General features: G+C 36.1%; 1 protein-coding gene across 4 annotated transcripts in view; it reads left to right on the forward strand.

Moving 5' to 3' along the window:
- The window catches only part of DYNC2H1 (dynein cytoplasmic 2 heavy chain 1), a 155,707-nt gene that overhangs the window by 71,759 nt on the left and 64,529 nt on the right, over window positions 1–19,419 (forward strand). For all 4 annotated transcript variants that reach the window (XM_039563949.1, XM_039563944.1, XM_039563927.1 and 1 more), the window contains exons 68-77: window positions 119–253; window positions 1,014–1,157; window positions 2,798–2,887; window positions 4,815–4,880; window positions 6,963–7,013; window positions 9,082–9,159; window positions 10,325–10,456; window positions 11,809–11,881; window positions 15,165–15,325; window positions 17,247–17,372. In XM_039563949.1, coding sequence (XP_039419883.1) covers window positions 119–253; window positions 1,014–1,157; window positions 2,798–2,887; window positions 4,815–4,880; window positions 6,963–7,013; window positions 9,082–9,159; window positions 10,325–10,456; window positions 11,809–11,881; window positions 15,165–15,325; window positions 17,247–17,372 — 1,056 coding nt within the window. The remainder of the gene's footprint in view (window positions 1–118; window positions 254–1,013; window positions 1,158–2,797; window positions 2,888–4,814; window positions 4,881–6,962; window positions 7,014–9,081; window positions 9,160–10,324; window positions 10,457–11,808; window positions 11,882–15,164; window positions 15,326–17,246; window positions 17,373–19,419) is intronic.

A 19,419-nucleotide genomic window follows, 5' to 3' on the forward strand; every position in this document is an offset into this window, starting at 1 on the left:
GAGATGCATTCAGTGATTCAGACATATGTACAGGTCAGAAAGATGGACAGCTTCCAAAATGGTTACTTTACAGGATTTTTTATTTTTAATGTAGCATAGATTACTTTCTTTTTTCCAGACACTTGCCACATCACAAGGCAATATACTAGAAAATAAGGATCTGATTGAATCTTTGAATCAAACTAAAGCAAGCAGTGCACTCATCCAAGAATCACTGGCTGAATCTTCCAGACTTCAGAGTTTCCTTGATAAGGTAGGAGAATATTTTAATCTTTAAGTGCTGTTTTTCTCCTGCTAAAAATAGTCATCTTTTATCTAGAGAAGATACATATATCCACAGGGCTATAAGATGAGTAACATATTAAATTAGGTTTTTTTTGAGTAAATGATATTTGGTATATGCAAATACATGCAGTATTTTCAGTAATTAAAATGCTTTGTTTTGTATATGCTGAATAGTTACACAGTTTAAAGTCTGCCAGTTTGAATTAAAGGAATTTTGGCAAATCCTGGGTTTTGACTTTATTTTTGCCATCCACTATTGCAAACATTATAGTTCATAAGGATGTTTTTGCTTAGTATGCCCCTTGCTATTGGAACAGTTTAGATCATGGGTGATGTTATTCATCTGACATCCTCCTCTTTTTGTGACAGATTTCAGAGTTTTCTTCTGTGTTCTATTTGTTTACCTTAAAATTTCCCATTGAATTTTGGGATGTGTTCTGTGATGGGAGAAGACCTTAGTGCCCTAGGGATTAATTTCCAACATGTTCTTCGTCATTTAAAGAATTTTTTGCTAAAAATGTTTACTTCCAACTTTGAAATCTAAGGACAGTGTTGAAGTCTGGAGTGCTGGTCCCTCGATGTGAAGGCTTGGAAAGGATTCAGTTTTCTAAAGCACTGGGAGTCATACGAATTGTTTTCTCAGCAGGAGGAGTAAATGTTTATGCAAAAATCAGTAGGTGGCAGTAATGCACCTCCTTTTTTCATATGTGTGTTGTTTTTCTCCACAGGAGAGGGACGCCTATCTCCCTTTGGCTGAGAGTGCCAGCAAAATGTATTTCATTATCTCTGACTTGTCCAAAATTAATAATATGTACCGCTTTAGTTTGGCGGCGTTCCTGCGGCTTTTCCAAAGAGCTCTGCGAAGCGAGCAGGTATTTTCTCTTCTCCTGAAGCTGCTAATGCTGTAGAAGAATCCATCTGCTTTGATCCTTAGAATTTATTAGTTACTCTGGACATTTTTTTAAAAAAACTTAGAATAACTGATGATTAAGTGTATAATAAGTAGTGATGTTGACCTGTGGTGCTTAGATGTTCAGAATACAGGCACATGGACTTTTAAATTATCTTATGTTGTATATAAATCAGAATTTCTGTATCATCTGAAAGCAAAGCAACTCTTTGTGATTGCCGGCTTGCTCTTTGTCTATGGTGAATTAGGAAAACAAAGGCTGATGATAACTTTACTGAAGGCTTTATTCAAATAAATTCATGATCTAAAATACTAATAAAGGTAGCTTTATCAACAAGGGGTAGAATAAGAAAAGACCTATTTTTCTACATGGTTCATTTACCCAGAGGAAGGCTAAAACTTTATCTACTTTTATACCGTTTGTAAGCATGTCTGTAGCCTCTCCTGTTTAAAATGTAATTTTTATTCTTCTATATTCTTAGGCCAGTATATTCTTATTGAAGCAAAGAATGGTCTTATCCCTTGTCACCTCACTCTTTAGATCTAAATACCCACACTGAGTAATAATGCATTTTCTTTTTATTCAGCATCTCCAAAATCCTTTGTATTTTTCTTTGTTTCTACTTAGAAAGTCATTCACCAACCTTTCATCATGTTTCCTTTGGATTTACCTTTAGTCTGGCATCTGTGATTACAGTTCTCCTTCAGCTCCAGTCATTACTAGGAACACAGTTCTGACTATGTGAACTTGCCCTCTTTGAAGCTCCTATTACTTCTTTTCGACAACATGAGGTTTTAACTTCTTGTTCTTACTCTCACACTCCTTCATAATTTTTCTTCTTCCTGCCTATAATCTTAACAAACTCAACTTCTGGTTTTGCCTTCATTGCTTGCTTTCTTTTTTCCTTGTCCTCTATCCAATTCTTCATTTTTGCCAAGTGATTTATTAGACATGGGAAAGGTATTAGGCAAATCAGTTGCCCAAGTGCCTGCCTTAAACTCATCATTCAAATTCCAGTATGGTAGAAAGGAACTCATACTACCTGTAACACACCCAGTCCCTTTCTTCTTTTGTCCTATCTTTTAAATTTTTTCCTGTTAGAATTAGTCTTTCAGTCTATGAGCTTTGAGGGACAGTGTACACTTAGTATTTTTTACAATGTTCATTTCAGTTGGGCCAAATTTGACCAGAAGTTTCATAGCTATGCTTAAGATCAACATACTTGTTTAGTAGTATCAAGTGTAGTAAATAAATGCATAAGCAATTTTTTATCACATGAAAATGATGAGATTTCAGTGATATTGATGTTAGGAGAAGAAAATGTTTTCTCATTCCCGATGTATTTCATCTTAAACACAAAGTTGTATCATGTTCATAGTCAAAATATTCAGTGCCAAAATATTTATTTCTTAATACTTCAGCATGAACTTCGCATTTAATCACCTGTGCGTTAATAGCTGCAGATGAATTTATTAGTATGTTTTTAGAACTAGTGTCGCGTAGAGTCCAGATTATTTGTGTCATTTTGCTGAAATTAACAAAGCACATGAAAAGATTTTTACTTCCACATGAATTTTTGAAATCTGAAATTTCTTTTTTAGGATTCAAGTAGTACTGAGGAAAGAATCAAGTTGCTTATTGGCTCACTGAAGCATACAGTGTATGAATATGTTTGTCGTTGTTTGTTTAAGGTAAGATTGTGTTTTTTCTGGCTTTTATACAGTGCACTGGGTTTGGAAGTATTCTTTCAGCAGTCAACACTTGATCTACTTTAAATAAGCAGTATTGTGTAATAGATACAAAAAATTACACTATCAATATTTAACATTCTAAATGAGGAGGACTAAAAATCGGGATATGACCAAATTAATATTGCTGATGCTCATTTCTCCGCAGAGCTCTACCTCTCTGCCTCATTCTGGCTTCAGAGTCAGTCCTGGGCTTCTCAGTCTTCTGAGCACTCTTTTTGCATTTGCTCTTATCTCTTGCACTCCTGAATATAGGATTTGGTGTGATTATTTAGGGGTTTTTTTGTATTTTGGTTTGGGTTTTTTTAAAAGGAAACAAAAGTGGATTTGTTAGGTTGATGGGTGGACTTGATTATCTTAAAGATCTCTTCCAACCTAGATGATTCTATGTTTCTAAAAGTCCTCCACTGTGATATTCTCCTTTTTCTTTTCACAGCCTGTCCCAAGTATCTACCTGCTATCTTGTTTGTTTCTGTCTATTCCTTGTTCTTCCTCCATATAATGTTCTTAGTGTATTTCTTCTTTATTTCAATCTGGTGTCTTTTCACTTCTTGCTTTCTTACTGAAGACCTAGGGAATATATGCCTTTCATTTTCAGTTCTAATTTTTACTTTCAAATGGAACTGTCATAACGAGAGGTGTTTGTCTCATAGTACCAGGCTGAAGAATGCACAGTAGATCTGCATATATGATTTGAGCAGTACAAATCAGATCAAAGTCTGTAGCTTGATCTGTGAGAACAGAGAGATCTTGAAAATTTCACACCACCTCCTCCCCCCGTCCCCCAATCTAGCAATGCTATATTGTGGATATAGGGGTAGCAGTTATTTCTAAGCGGTTTTGTTTATCAAAGTCCACGTGGATTCTCATGAAATAGTCTCGTAATACTTGATGTCTGTCTTGGAAGTCATGAGTATGTGAAGCCTTCCACTAAGTCATTATATCTTGTGAATATGGAAGGCAGCTATTTTTATATGTGAGAAAAGAGTAGAGAGTTCAAATGCAAGGCAGAGAAGAGAGTTCTAGTAGGAAAGATTTTAACTGTGATCAGATTGGAGTTTAGAAAATACTGAAAGGGTGTTGCTGTACCGCTTCAAACTAATGGTCCATGCAGCTTACTCTTGTGTTCAGTAATGGAGGGAACAAATAAACTCTTCACACCATCAACAATTCACTGCTAATTCTTCCTTTTATTCGTGAAATTTTTTAAAGACTTCTGTGACACTGAGGCTTTACTAGTGTCTTCATAAAAGGTATAGCTGATATGAGTTTATACCTTTTGAAGCATGTTGGAATTGGGAAGAATGATTTTGTCTGTCTGTGGTTATTATTTATGTGTACATAGGCTTCACGTATACTACTAAATGAAGTGGTGCCAAGAAATTTACCTGAGCATTGGAATTGGCCCACCTTTCCTGTTAATTTGTCAAAACAGGCTTAGTCTGGGCCAGTTAGCGTTCTTCCAAACAATTCTTGTTCAAGTTTTAGATACTAGATCATCCAGGGAGCATCCTAATACACAGTTTTGTTACGGATTTGCTGACAGACCTTGTCTGAGAAGATGAAAGAGTTAAATGGTATGGTTTGTTCTCAGTGCCGTATGATGTTCATGTTTATCAATAGAATGAGAACTTCAGTGCCTTGCACAGATTGATGCTAATTCCTCTTTGCCCTCCACTCCACGGCCCACTTTGACTTAGTTTTTGTCTCTAAGTTGCAAAGGTAGGTAGCAATTTTACATTAGGATATGTCATTAAGTCATTACTATGGAATTAGAGGTGGTTTTTTAACAAAATGTTACTTATAGAAAAGAACCAGAAATGTGACTTTTGCTGAGGATATAGATACATTTTTACTGCTTTTATTTCAGGCTGACCAGCTAATGTTTGCTCTACATTTTGTACGAGGAATGCACCCTGAACTTTTTCAAGAGAATGTAAGTGCTAGAGAAGAAAATCGCCAAGTATTTTACTCAAACTTAATATGAAAAGTAAATAAGTAGATATAAAGTTTTTGTCAATAAATGTAGGACTTAGTTGTAGTTATCTGTAGTGTAGTCTGATTAGTGCTATAAAGTCTGCCTGCAGTGAAAGAGTATGCATAATTGACTTCATACAACTGCTTAAATGTGGCTGATTATCCTGAGTCAAGACACAGTTAATTATCTAAAGTACCTACATGGAACGGAGAGACAAAACTATGGCTTTCTGTACTAGAAGCTGGAGACCAGAAGGGACATCAAATGATAGTAGATGTCAGTTTGATAGAGGAGAGTCCATTATGGAGGTAAAAGTAAAAAGCAGATTATACATTTGAAGGAAGTAATGGAACTTGATTATATGAAAGATGTGAGCTTAAGGTACAGAGTTAAAAAAAAAGTTGGTTGGAGCCTTCTGATGTTATGAATGCAGAGTAGTTTCGTTGTAGACATATAGATTGACAAAGTGACATCCCAGTCTTCCAGCAATGATGTGGCCTCATAAAAATAACTCATCTTTATAGTAGGAGTATATCCTGGCTGCTCTTCCTTATCCAAAGTTCCCTATTTCATATTTATTATTTTGTTTGAGCTTCTGAAAATACCTTGCTTTATTTTTCTTGAGTTTCTAAAGTCATGAAGGCAGCAACCTGCAAACAGTTTTCTGACTAAATTAAATTCTGGCTTCTTAAGTGTTTGTAAGTACAACCCTATGTACGCTGGTTTCCATTGTTTAGCATTCATTTCCATCAGCTATTAGAGCTCTTAGCTTAATCTAGGTTATATATAATGCATATTTCTGCTGTATCTGAATACTCAAGAGAGAAAACAGGCAAATAACATCAATATTTTTTTTACTTCTCTGAAAGGTAGAAGTTATTTTAATTAAATTGTTAAGAGAAGAGTGCTTGTGCAAAATAGTGAGGAAAATGAAGCTGAAGTGGTTATTCTTTTAAAATTATTTCTTTTAAAGCTTTTAATGTGATGAGACTAAGAGTTGCTTAATCTGCTGCTAGAGAATTTATTATTCTAAGTCCCTGTCTCAAAAGAATTCAACCTTCTGCACTTAAATATTTTTTTGCATAGCAATATGAAATTTATAGTACAACTTTAGCAATATACTACAGAATGCCTTGGTTCTTAGTAGGGACATTCTCTTTCTGAATCAATATGTATAGATTTTTCTGAGGTAGTTTTATATGTCTCCATATATTATACTTCTGCTTTTCTTCATAACAATATTGCACAAACAAAAAAATATTCCACGCATTTTTGTGTGCACAAGCATTTTCTTTGTAATTGGGAGATGAGCATCAGTTTGTAACTGAAAGAGGGGGTTGTTTCGAGACTCAGTGAGACTGATGGGTGCAAAAAACTGTGTTGGGGTTTGTATCAGCAGTACTACTCTTAGTCAATTGCTTTTAAATTTCTAATGTTACTGTTGTCTTTAATATAAAATCTTTATCATGGAATATAGATATTAATTATGCAAATTTCCAGTACTTATGAGAGTTTTTAGTCTGTTTCTTGTCACCTCCAAATACAGGATTCTGTAATTTCTAATGGTTTGAAGTACTTGTCTGATCTGATGTAAAACAATTAAAAACTGTCTTCTTGGATACATATACCAAGTCTAAAAGCTTTAATCATACATAAATTCAGTCATGCTTTTAGTTACCTGTTCTATGTGGGCTGCTGATGCCCCACCAGGCAGGATGTGTGTCCTTGCCAGCCACATTTGTTGCTTCCTGATAGTCTATAGATGGGCAGTCTGGGTCGGAGCTGTGAGTGCTGAGGAATTATAGAACTTGCCCTTTGCTTATTTTTCTTATAAAGCACTCCAGTCACTTAGCTTGGATTCTGCAAAAGAAATTACATTCTGGTAGCATCACCTACCATTTAAAAATTGTCTTGGAACTCTTTCAGAATCTGGGATTTAATTTGTTTATTTTCCTGCTCTGCCTACATGCTACTACATATTAATCTTCATTCTTAAAGATGTCTTGGGACTTACATGAGTTGTTCACTTATTCCCCCCAGGAATGGGAGACTTTTACAGGTGTGATCATTGGAGACACCATCAGAAAATCAGTAAGCTACATTTATTTTCATATTTTGAAATAAGGAACATTTACTTTTATCCTGAAAACTTAAAATATTCTTACTTTGTTGTTTAATTAGTTGTATTCATACATTAAAGAAATGAGTAACTTTTCACATAGTAATATAAAATACAAATTTATATAAAACTTTCTGAACATGGCAACTAATTTTCTAATTTGAATAACTTTTTGCCTTTGTTGCATATTTTCTTGTATTTTTCTTTTACCAGGATGACAATTTGTAATGCTTGCATGTTTGAGAAGGTTTTCAGCCCTCTGCTGTAACTAAAATCAGTGTTTCTGAATTCCCCTTTCATCCAGAGTCGTGTCTGAGCTGTACTTCTTGTATGAATTAATGAAATTGTACACACACTTTGCTAGCTTTGAGTTCCTTTTTTTCTCAGTGTCAAGGGTTCTACATCTGAAGATGGATTTATATGTTTTCTTGGGTAACTGAGCAAGCTTATGAAGCTTTCTTTGCATGTCTGATGAAGCATGCTGTAGTTTACTAAGTGTCTTTCAGTTCTATTGAATCTGTATACTATTAACATAAAATTCCATTAGGAAAGGGTAGAGAAAAATGCTAAGCTTTCCATATCTTGCCCATTATAGCCCTTCTTTGAGCCAAATATTTTGGCAAAGGTTTCGAAAGGTTTTTTTAGGAAGCATGAGCACAATCAGGAATTATGAACGCAGTCTTTGCCTCCTGTTTTGCTTTTCTGCTCTTTTCCTCTTTCAGGCTCAGCTGCATTTTTCATCATTCATGACTACTTTTAACCTACAGCCTTGTTTAAATATCTGTCAGGGTATTTTGTACATTGAGTGGTACAAAATGATGACCAGTGCAAGTACCTTGATTTTAGAATATTCATGAGAGCAACTGTGTTCCCATGCATGCTGGTAGAAGTGGCAAGTCATTTAAAATATAATGTTTTACTCAGGTTTTCTCAGGCAGCTGGTTGCTAAAATGATCCTTAAAATCCAGTTTCTCTAGCTGTTAGATGGCTCTACTACAGGCTTTGCGTTTCAGTGGGACTGCAGAAGTCCCCCTTCATCTCTCTGGAGTCGTTGTAATTCAGTTAAATGTCTGTGAACTGAGTGATTGTCAAGTATGTTCTTGCTGTAGGCCATTTTCAAGGAATGTGAGATCTGATTGTATAATGGAATTTAATACCAGTCTTACTTCCACCTGCCTAACACACAACCTATAGATTTTGGAAAGCTTGTGCATTTGTGTCCTTTAGCCCAATTCTAAATGGAATGTATATTGCAGACCCATGTCAAATTTATTCCTACAATTGCTTCCAAGTTTCCTAGTTTTGTTCTTTCTCAGACTTTGTAGCTTATGGCTGAGATACCCTTTCACAAGAAAGTTTCTGCTTTTTTCTGCTGAGCATTTAAGATTACTTTTGAAGTTGCTCACTGGTTGAAAGATCCAAATACATTTCCATGCAGCTACTCGTCAGACTGGTTTATGTGTACTGTAATACCTTTTAATAACAAATGATGTAGGGAATACAGAAATTCCACTGGAGCTTAAGCAGTGTTGTTCATCCTTATAATACCCTCCATGCCAAACATCTAAAGAGCAGAAAAATAGAGCTGTGGCCAGATTTTACCAGTGCAGAGATGTTCGGAGGTGGTGTTTTGCCCGTTGTGTGAGGGACCATCTTCTTCATGATTTCAAATATGTGCAATGGAGTTGTTTTTTGAAGTCAGTTACTCAGAGTGCATATGCAGATAGCCAATCATTTGTGTCACTTGTTTTTAATGAAAAACTACTTAGAATTGAGTGTGTCATAAGGATACTCTAAGTGGTAAAGTATTATCATGCTCAAGTAGCTAAGGAAATGTTAATGTGAACAGTATATCTCATATTTAAATCTTTTTGTAGCTTTTTTGTTATGCCATTTATGTATTTAGCCAGAGACCATAGAAAGATTGCTGTTATGAATGCTATTTTTAGTAAAACATGGGTTTCAAAATCTTATTACTCCATATAGTTTTTCACAAAAATTTGTGTAACCTCCATGTGTAATGTAACTTGCTTCCATAAGGATTCACAAAGAAGCGCTCGTGACCAGATTCCCTCTTGGATAGAACAGGATCGAGTCTGGGCAGTAGCATCTTTAAAGGTATACATCATGTGGTCTGTTGAATTTAAATTTAAAGAACTTTGTTTTTGGCAGATAGCAATTTGGACTTGAATACTCAGATACGTATTTTTCAGATCAAAAGATTTTTTTACTTTAAGGTGTTTATTCCATCTTCCAGAAACCATAGCTTAATATACGCAGGTTTTAATATACAAAGGTTTTTTGGTTTTTTTTTTAATTTTAATATCACTTTTTGGAGCCTTTTTCATGTACATTTCTACGCCATCTAACAATGCATTTCAATGCATGTGAATGAACCTGTCATCTCACTGAGATTAGAAAATACTTTAAGTCTACCCAAGGTACTCCAATTTTTATAGATAGGAAGGTAGAGGGAAAATTGCGAATAATATTTAGTTGTAGATTTCACTTATGTAATGACTTTCACAAATCACTTCATATTGTATTAAAAGCCATAAACTGTTAATTTAGAAATTAGTATTCTCCTAATCAGATTTCTCTGTACATTTTATAGGTGTTTCAGACTTTGTGATTACTCAGATTGAGCTAAAACAAAAACACTTTTTTGCATTGGTTCCTCCTACCACAGTCAGTGTTGAAGTCCTCTGATCCTGAAGGGAACGTAAGGAAAATACTAGTTCTGAAATTCTGTCTCAGGCTCTTCTCCTCATGCATGTAGCTCATCAGCAAGAAGAAAAACCTTGACTGGTCTTTGGCAAGGACTTTTTTTGCTAAACCCAGAGTTCACTATTTAATTTCTCTTCAACCAGGAATCAGGAACAATCACAATAAAGGTGTGGCAAGCATAATAGTTAGAGGTTTAAACAAACAGAAATTGAGTAACTGAGTGAATCAGTAGCATGCACTGATAGCAAACTATTACTAATAGCAGATCATCATTAGAGGAAAGGACTTAAAGGTAGAGCCCAAAGTTTAAAATCAAAGAACCTTAAGGTTTAAAACTAAAATTACAGCGCAATATAGATTTAGCCTTTCCAGGGAATAGGTAAACAAGTGATTAATTTTAAAATGTACTCTTTTCTTCTCTAACTCCAAGAATAAAATTGAATTTTGTGATTTGCACAGGTAGTGGTCATAGTGATATTTGGAAATAAATTAAAATATACAATGTCCAAATGTCTGTTCTTCTTTACAGTTAAATCTACACCATTTTTTTTTGTAGATATCTCTCCCAAGTCTCTATCAGACACTTTGCTTTGAAGATGAAAGTCTATGGCACACTTTTTCTCAGAGCTCTATATGTGAACAAGACTTTCCATCTTCTGTTGTAAAAAGAATTTCCTTGTTTCAGCAGGTAATCTTTTCATTCATAATATTAATTATGAGTTCAGCATTGAAAGTAAATTTTACATCCAGGCCTTGTTGAATTATAATCAGTGACAGTATCTACACTTTCTTACCGTTTAACTATTTTTTTTAGTTTAAGGATTATATATTTTTTTTACTATCGTGTATTACTTCTCTGTTATCTGAGTCTTTTTAGTGTTGGTATATTAGCTGCAACTGGGTATATCCTGTAAGGTAACAAGTTCTTTAGAAATATACACAGAATTAATTTTATGAATAGGTATTAAAATTCTTCCATGGTTGCTTTGTTACTGCTGGATGCGTCAGCTTGTTGAGCATCTTTAATTTACTTCATCACTGAATGTGCAAATTCACACAAAATGCAGTAGAAGCCTCTGCTTTTTTAGAATAGAAGTCATGAAAAATGACTTCTGAAAACCTGGTGATCAAGAACTCATGGAGAATATGGGAAAGGCAAGTTCCTTCCTCAACGTGAGAGTCCTTTTCCACTGGAAAACCACTTCTGTGCTTATGAATGAAAAGATGTTGTTACTTAATTTCAAATGATGCTGTGATTTTTCATTTGAAGTTACTTCACGTAAAAAAATCCAGAAAAAGGATGAGGCATTAGACAATGTAGTTTTGTGTTGATTGGCTCTTAGCAGCTGTCTATTAGAGCTTTTTGTGGAGGAGGAATATTTCTGAAACAGCATGCATGGAATTTAGGAATAAACCATTTTGGAAAGGAATTTGTCTGAGTAATATTTGATTCAATGAAATGCTGAAGAGTACTTCTTATGTGTGCAGTGTGTTGTCAGAAAAGGTCTGCGTTTATAGGAAAGTAAATCTGGAATGATTGGTGTACCTTGTATCTTGTACAGAAAGTATTAAGAATGTTTCTGTTGATGAAGTATACTGAAACTATGTAGTAAGATTGATGTGCCACCCATGAATTAGTTTGAACTGAAACCAGAAATATTACTATTCCAAGTAGGACATTGCTGCCTATATACGTGCATAGAATTTAGATTACTAGTATAAAGCTAAGTGTGCTTTCTGTCATTCTAGCTACCCACATAGCTACTGTTTTTCTAAAACATTGTAGAAAAGTTTGTATAAATAGGCATTAAGTATAGATCTATTTTCTGATTCTGTTGATAGAACAAGCTACTTAAAAAAGAACAATTACAGTAGATTGTCTTGGAAAGGAATGATCAGATAGCTCTATATATTCAGAGATGATAAATTTGTTCTTAAGATAAATTCAAAGAATTCATCCTTCTTAGAAGAGTCTTGCATTTTAAATTGTCATTACACACTTTTATAGACTCATCTCTCCTGAATATATTTTATTTTAAGGTACTTGTGGTCCAGGCTGTCAGACCAGACAGGCTACAGAGTGCCATGGCTCTTTTTGCATGTAAAACCCTAGGTAAGTTAATTTTTCACCAGGGTATTTCTGCACAACAATTAAATATCTTCTTTGGTCCTATGTTTCTCTTTTATTTTATAGTTCTTATGGAATCCCTAAATTTTAGCATATGAAAATATGCTGTAAAGGTTTGCTGATTTTGTTCTTGTAAAATATTCTTAAAAGTGCTTTTAAAATGGTTTGGTTTATGCTGCACAGTGATTGAAAATATAATAAAAAAATCTGTCAGATTCTTTTAATTAGTTCTTGACCACTAGATAATTAAGAAAGGAAGATAACGTTTTCTGTAAGTTTTACACTGCAACACTCTCATTAAGACTCAGATTTTACATAAACATTACTTTATTTAATGTCATTTACCATTTAAAGACCATTAGGTTTGAGATTTTGTAAATGGACTCTCAAAAGATTATTTAATTAATATCATTTTTGTCTTAATTCTTGGTCTGTAATACTTTTTACTGTCTTTTTAAAAGTACACATGATTTAGAGTGATTCAGTGCTATGGTTGTCTATTTGTTCTAGTCAGTCAGTTTCCTCTCTCAAGTCTATTATATCCAGAATTTGAAACCTATATGCCAAATAATCTTAATATTGCAGTACAGCACACAAAAACCTTCTTTGAGTTTTTAGCAGTTACGAGTGTGGATGCTGTAAGTTTTAAAAGTCACTTTATCTTACTCCCTTATGCTGTCTGTGGACATTATTTGTTGCTCAAAATTGCCTCCATATCTGCCACCCAGACTGGGATTTTCAACATTAAGATATAGCTTCTCTGTCAAACATTATTAGTAGGTAGAGAGGGTACTTTGATCATGGTGACATGGCCCATGCTGACAATGTCCCTGCCTGTTGGAATCAATGACAAGAGTGATCTGCAGTGTGTGTGGCTCAAAAACCAGCAGAGACCTGAATGCAGAGTAAGTTTACTTGCTTGCTTACCGTCTTCCAAATCTTAAAGTATTACATAAATCGCTTGTTCTGGGACCAGTTCCTTGGAGGAGTGCTGCACAAGGGAATAGTTTTGGTGAATGAAGCTGCATACTCACCAAGGAAGGCAAAATACCATTGACTCCATTTGGATTTTCAAAATGATTGAATCATCCACAAATCATCCATGGATTTTTCATGTATATCAGTGAGATCGGTGTAAAATCATGACTAGCACATTCTAACCAATAAAAGATGTCATGCTTGTATGAATATTTTTTCATATTTTTTTCTACCATGTTTTTTTCAGTGTCCTTGCCCTGAAACAACTTAAAACAAACTGGTTTACATAGTTCTAAAGGGAGCCATTAAGTTTCCAATCTTGTTTGGCTGCTTTTCCTGTGAGAAAAATAAATTCCTGAAGACCTATAATATCCCACAAGAAAGCCTTTCACTTCTGTTTTATCCAGATATTCCTTTTTTTCCTTTTGTCACCTTTTACCTGTATTTTTAAACTTATGGATGAAGAGGGATTAAAATAATTTCTTTTGAAGTTAAGGTTCATAAAAATTTGCTAAGAATGTGTTTTGTAACACGCAAAGCATGCTTATTTCTTTATTTTACATGCTATACAGAAATGCACTATGTTAACAGCCTTTCAGTACCTAAAGGGGCCCACAAGAAAACTGGAGATGGACTTTCTACATGGGCATGTGGTAACAGGCCAAGCGGGAACAACTTCAAACTGAAAGAGAGCAGATTCAAGTTAGGTATTAGGGTGAAATTCTTCCCTGTGAGGGTAGTGAGGCACTGGAACAGATTTCCCAGAGAAATTGTGGATGTCCCATCCCTTAAAGTGTTCAAGGCCAGGCTAGATAGGGCTCTGAGCAACTTGGTCTAGTGGAAAGTGTCCCTGCCCATGACAGGGGGGCTGGAAGGAGATGATCTTTGAGGTCCCAATACAAACCATTCTGTGATTCCATGGTACAAATTATGTAGTACTGTTCTGTGTGGAATGTACAATAGCTCAATTCTGAAAACAGACTGTGCCCTCAAGGAAGTGTGCATTGCATCTTTTAGTAGTTGTGGCATAGATGTCACAGATTTGGGCTCTTCTGTCTTGCTGCATGTTGTGATTTCCCATTGCACCCAATGCTTCACTAGTTAAGTCCCTGTCTAAAGATGCATGAAAATATGTGGTTAACACTATTTCATTTATGATACACTTACACATGTATCTTTGGGCTCATGATAAATCCCTTGCCTATACTAAGTCAACATTCTAGACATTTAAGGTGTATATTAAAACAAATAATAGACATAAGTTATGGTGGCCAGTGGGCCTGTGATACAAGGGACAAAGAGAGTCCACTGGTGAGATAGTCCCTAGTATCAGAGATCCTCCCCAGGTTAGGGTGAACAGAAGAGGCTTTCCCCAGGATGCTTTGCCCTGCTATGTTAATGTACCCCAGTTCCGCTCTCCTGGTTGGCCCATGGCCTCCCTGCTCCTTTGTTACCTTATTTGTCCCATGTCCTAGAAGGTTCTCCGCCCCAGGTTCCCCCCTTTGGCCCCTGCCCCATCACCACTCCCTCAGAGTTCTCCATTGGCTCCCATTCCCTTCTCCTGCCTGTGTACTGCCCCACTGCCCTCAGATCATTGGTCCCATACTTAAACCTGGACTCTCCATTGTTCCTTGTCTTCATCCCTGGAACCCTTCATGAGCATTGCTGCAATAAACCTCTCCTGTGGAACTCTGTACCTGCCTCTTTTGAACTTTGTACCCTTCCTGCCTCGTTGCCATTGCTGTATTTTCTGGAGCTCTCCGTGTGTGTGTGTGCATGTACACGTGTGTGAGTGTGCTGGTCCTGCCAAGCGGCTCCGCTGTGGAGACGCTTTTAGGAAGGTCGCGGCACCTCACTATGCGGCACAGCCAAGCCGCTGGGCTTCGCGACAGTCAGTAATCACAGTACCAAAAACCGTGTGTGTCTAATAATTCAGGCTCCCAGGGCAGTAAGGAGAGAAATTCTGCATGTGGACATATAAACTGCAATTAGTTTCAGCAAATAGCATATTCTCTCTTTGTATGTTTTCCTCAAGGCTTCACTCTAAATAAAGACTGCAGTTTATATTTGTCAAGCTGGAAATCCAGGTACCAAGCTTGTATATTTTTCTTATCAATATAAGGTACCTTATACCTGCATGTTGTAAGGATTTTTTCTTCATTTTAAAGCCCATTTTATGGTGTCTGCTAAACAGAACTCTTGACAGCCAGATGACCTCTAAAATGGATAGTGAAGTACTCCATCATGTGTGGTCACTTTATTTCCATAATAATTGTAATTCTAATTGTAGGAATAAAAGAATTATCTCCATCTCCTCTGAATATGAAACGTCTGTATAAAGAGACACTGGAAATTGAGCCCATCTTGATAATAATTTCTCCTGGTGCTGACCCTTCTCAAGAGTTGCAGGAACTTGCCGGTGTTGAAAGAAAAACTGAGTGCTACCATCAGGTCAGTCTTATCTAAGTGTAATGATTAAAAACCACAACGTGTAAAATTTTACTGTAGTAATATCTCTTTTACTTTGTTTTTTAAAGAAGTTAGTATGTAAAATCATCATTTGGTGTCGTGTTGTTTTGTTGTTCCCACCTGTCTTGAACTAACTTCTCATTCCATTGGCAAAATGGGCTGGAGAAGAGAGACACAATTAGTCATGCTCACAGAAGTGGTATCCAAACAAGAGACATTCCTCCAGTGTGGAGAAGGAAAAAATGAGAAGATGGATGGAAAGGAACAAAAGAGGCTGAGAATTATACATGCTGCATAATTATCTTTTTTAGTGTGGAGTAATTGAAACAAACAAAACCCACTGAAAACTAGGCTTCATCATTTCCTCTGCTTGTAGGATTTGCACATTTCTTTCTTCAACAGAAAACATAAATCAGGTGCTCAGTGTTTGTGAATACTAGGTATTTCGTGAAATTCTGTAAAATATTTTGAGAAGTTTTGCATCCTTGAAGGTTCCCAAGAATCCACTGGACAAAGCCCTTAGCTCCTGGTCTGATCTTCATACCTGGCCCTACTGAGAGCAGGAGATTGGACTAGACACCTTCCAGGATTCATTCCAATTCAAATTATTCTATTAATCAAATGGTTTCCTAATATTCCCAATAAACAGTACCAATATGCTTTATAACTTTCTGTAAAATATTATTTCCTTCTGTCATTTGATATATTAAGGGGGGGGAAGTTGTTATCTAGCTGATCACTAGTTAGCATAGAAATGGAAAATGTCAAGTTTAATATTGCTTTTAAATAGTCCTTGAAATTGTTCCTTTCCTGGAATATAAACTGATACAATGTATTTTTCCCATCAAACTGTAAATATTTATATCCTACTGCCATCTTATCTATCTGTGAGCATTGCAGAATACCTATTTCTCACTGTGCCACATGGATTTTCATGTTTATCTCTAAATATCCTTTACATGTTGGACTTCCAAAATGTAGCATGGTATGGTATTCAGTCAAGGATCAGGACTCAAAGCTAAATCACCTGAAAGTTGTCTTACTACTGAGAATATTTTGTTACTATGTTTTCCTACACTTTCTCATGTAATTTGAGTTGAACATGTAAGACAGAATTTTGTTCTCTGTTGATTTACTTCTTCTATAGGATAAAGAACAGAGTGCTAAATTTATGCCATCTGTAACCATATTGCTGGATTTCCAGTTGTCTTCTCTTGGCTATTTTCAATTATTTCAAGATATTATGCTCAGTGTTCCTTAGTCAGAGAATCGTAATGCTAAGACAGGATTTTTCAGTTGGCTAAGACCTCGTTATTTTCCATTAGTTTGGTTCAGGGTTTTTTTTTTTATATATAGCTTCCAAATAGATTTACAGTAGAACTAACATGGTACTATAAAAATGAAGAAAGGGGTATATGTTAAACTATTCATATATCCCAGCTGGAAAGAGAGCAGCCTTAGTTTTTAACTCATCTTAATACAAAATTGAGTATTTCTCTTCAAAGGAAGTATTCCTAACTTCCAGTCAAAAGAAACTTTGTTCTCATTTATCTCTTACTTTTGTGGTTCTGCAGTAATGCAGTTTAGTCATTGATATTTAAATTACTTTTCGACTTCCCAGGGAATACCATCACTGTCACCAAGTGATGTATGTTTTTTTTCCGTTCAAAGACTAGGTAATGTTGTTTGTTCAGAAACTCTGGCTAGATAAGTTGCAAAGAAAAACTTGTTTCTCTTAATCTTTTCTCTACTTTAGTAACCTATCACATAAGAGAAAATTCTGGTTATCTTTAGCACTCTTTTTTTTTTTTACGTATTTATCCTAACCTGCAAACACGATTTTGTATTTAACTATTAAATGAGGTCTGAGAGATTCTTGATACAACTGTGTCTGCCATTTCAGATTGCCATGGGCCAGGGCCAAGCTGACCTGGCTATTCAAACTTTAAGAGAATGTGCACAGAACGGAGAATGGCTGTGTTTGAAGAACCTGCATCTTGTTACATCTTGGCTTCCTGTTTTGGAAAAGGTGAGAGCAAATAGAGAAGAAGATACTGGAAACCAGACAAAATTAGTATGCAACATTTCTGAGGCATTTCAGGCATTTCCACGGTGATCTTTAAAATTGCAGTTTAAAAATATGCTTTCACGGTTTTCTCAGTCATGCATAAGTTGAACTGCGTCAGATCTAAGGAGCTTCTTTCTTTGCATGAATGCTTTAATTTTCATACAAGGTAGAGTATTTCTACCACAATGAGTGGTCAAATGCTCCAATTAGGACTTCTGGTATTTTATGGGATACCGTCCATGTTTTTTATGACCTATCAATCTATGTATGCTTGAATTTAATTTTTTTCCTCCTTAGTTCTAGGACTTTCTTTTTAGTAGTTCTTTTTTTTGTGAAGTGCAGCCTGAGTCTGAGTCATTAGGAGGTTTTTGCTAATTTGAAATTAAAATATCTCGTATTTTATAGAAACACACACTTGCGGCATATGAAATCATTAACTTTCTAACTAAAATTGCATTTATATGATATACTTTTCATGTATATCACTGTGAAATCCTCAGAACAAATTAAGTCAGAAGAAAATCATGGAATTCCTTTAACAGTTACTGCAGTTTTAATTTTCTAGTTTTCAATGATTTTGTAAAACACAGTCCATGGACGTGAGCTTGGAGTCTGTCATCTGTCTAGCAGTAACCATGTGGCATGTACCTTTAGCATTCCTATAATCCCGAAAAAACGGAAAGGCAAAGCAAGATAACACTGATGTGTGTCATGTAGTCTGAACAAGACAGTCAGCAGTAAGGAAATGTTTGTAAGCTCCTTACTGAATACAAAATTTCAGATAATGTAAGTATTAAAATATGGGTATGTGTCAGGAGGTTCTTATTCTTTCCACATGAGCATAATACTGAATGCGTTAAACTTCCTGCTGAGGTTAATATTGACTGAGATTTGCTGATGTTTGACTCTGCACATCCCCTTGCCTGTTTTATGTACCATTGGCAAGTGCGAAGCTATGTCATTCTTACGTTTGAACATCGTTTTAAGAGACTGCTGCAGATTTATAATTCCATTCCATCCAGGGGCAGAAATTCTGTTCTCACAGTCTCTGGATATGGACCTGAGTGTACCTTAGTGAGGTAGATTGAAAACTGGCCTAATTGCATTACTGCAAGGGGCACTTTTCAGCATCAAAAAATCCAGTTGGAGGCCAGTCATTAGTGTTGTGCTCTAGGCATTGATACTGTGGCCAACACTGTTTAACATCTTAATTAATGAGGTGAATAATGGGACAAAGTGCATCCTCAGCAAGTAGAGATGATAAAAAAATGAGGGAAAAGATTGATGTAATAGATGAGTGTACTTTTGTTCAAAAGGCCCTTGGTAGACAAGAACCTTGTGAAGTTCAGCAAAGGGAAATGGCAAGTGCTTCCCATGAGAAAGAGTAACTCCAACCACCCAGACAGTCTGGGGATGATCTGGCTGAAAAGCAGCTTGGCAGAAAAGACCTGGGAGTCCTGGTGGGTAAGAAGGGGACCATGAGCCAGCAAAGTGACCTTGCAGCAAAGACCACTGGCATCCTGGGTTGTTTTAGGCAGTGTTGCCAGCTGGTGGAGGGAGGTTGTCGTTCCCCTCTATTCAGCTCTGGTGAGACACACCTGGAGTTCTGAGTCCAGTGCTTGGCTACCCAGGACAAGAGAGACATGGACGTACTGAAACCAGTTCAGTGAAGGGCTGCAAAGGTGATGAAGGAACTGGAGCATGTATCGTACAAAGAGAAACTGTGAGAACTGGGACTGTTCAGCCTGGGAAAGAGAAGCCTCAGGGGAATCTTAGTATTTTGTGTATTGGCTGATGGGAATGAGTAAAGAAGACTGAGTCAGACCCTTTTCAGTGGTGTTCCGTGACAGGACAAGAGGCCATGTGATGCCTTTTCTTGGTCTTAAAATCAAGAGACATACACGGTTAGAAGGGGAAAAGGGATTTTACCTTGGTATTTATTTTTAAGGATCCTTAGGTGTACACGTCCAGGTCATATGCATTGAGATGCACCCCACCGAGTCTTTCC

Source organism: Corvus cornix, chromosome 1, assembly GCF_000738735.6.
Source record: "Corvus cornix cornix isolate S_Up_H32 chromosome 1, ASM73873v5, whole genome shotgun sequence".
Lineage (NCBI taxonomy): Eukaryota > Metazoa > Chordata > Aves > Passeriformes > Corvidae > Corvus > Corvus cornix.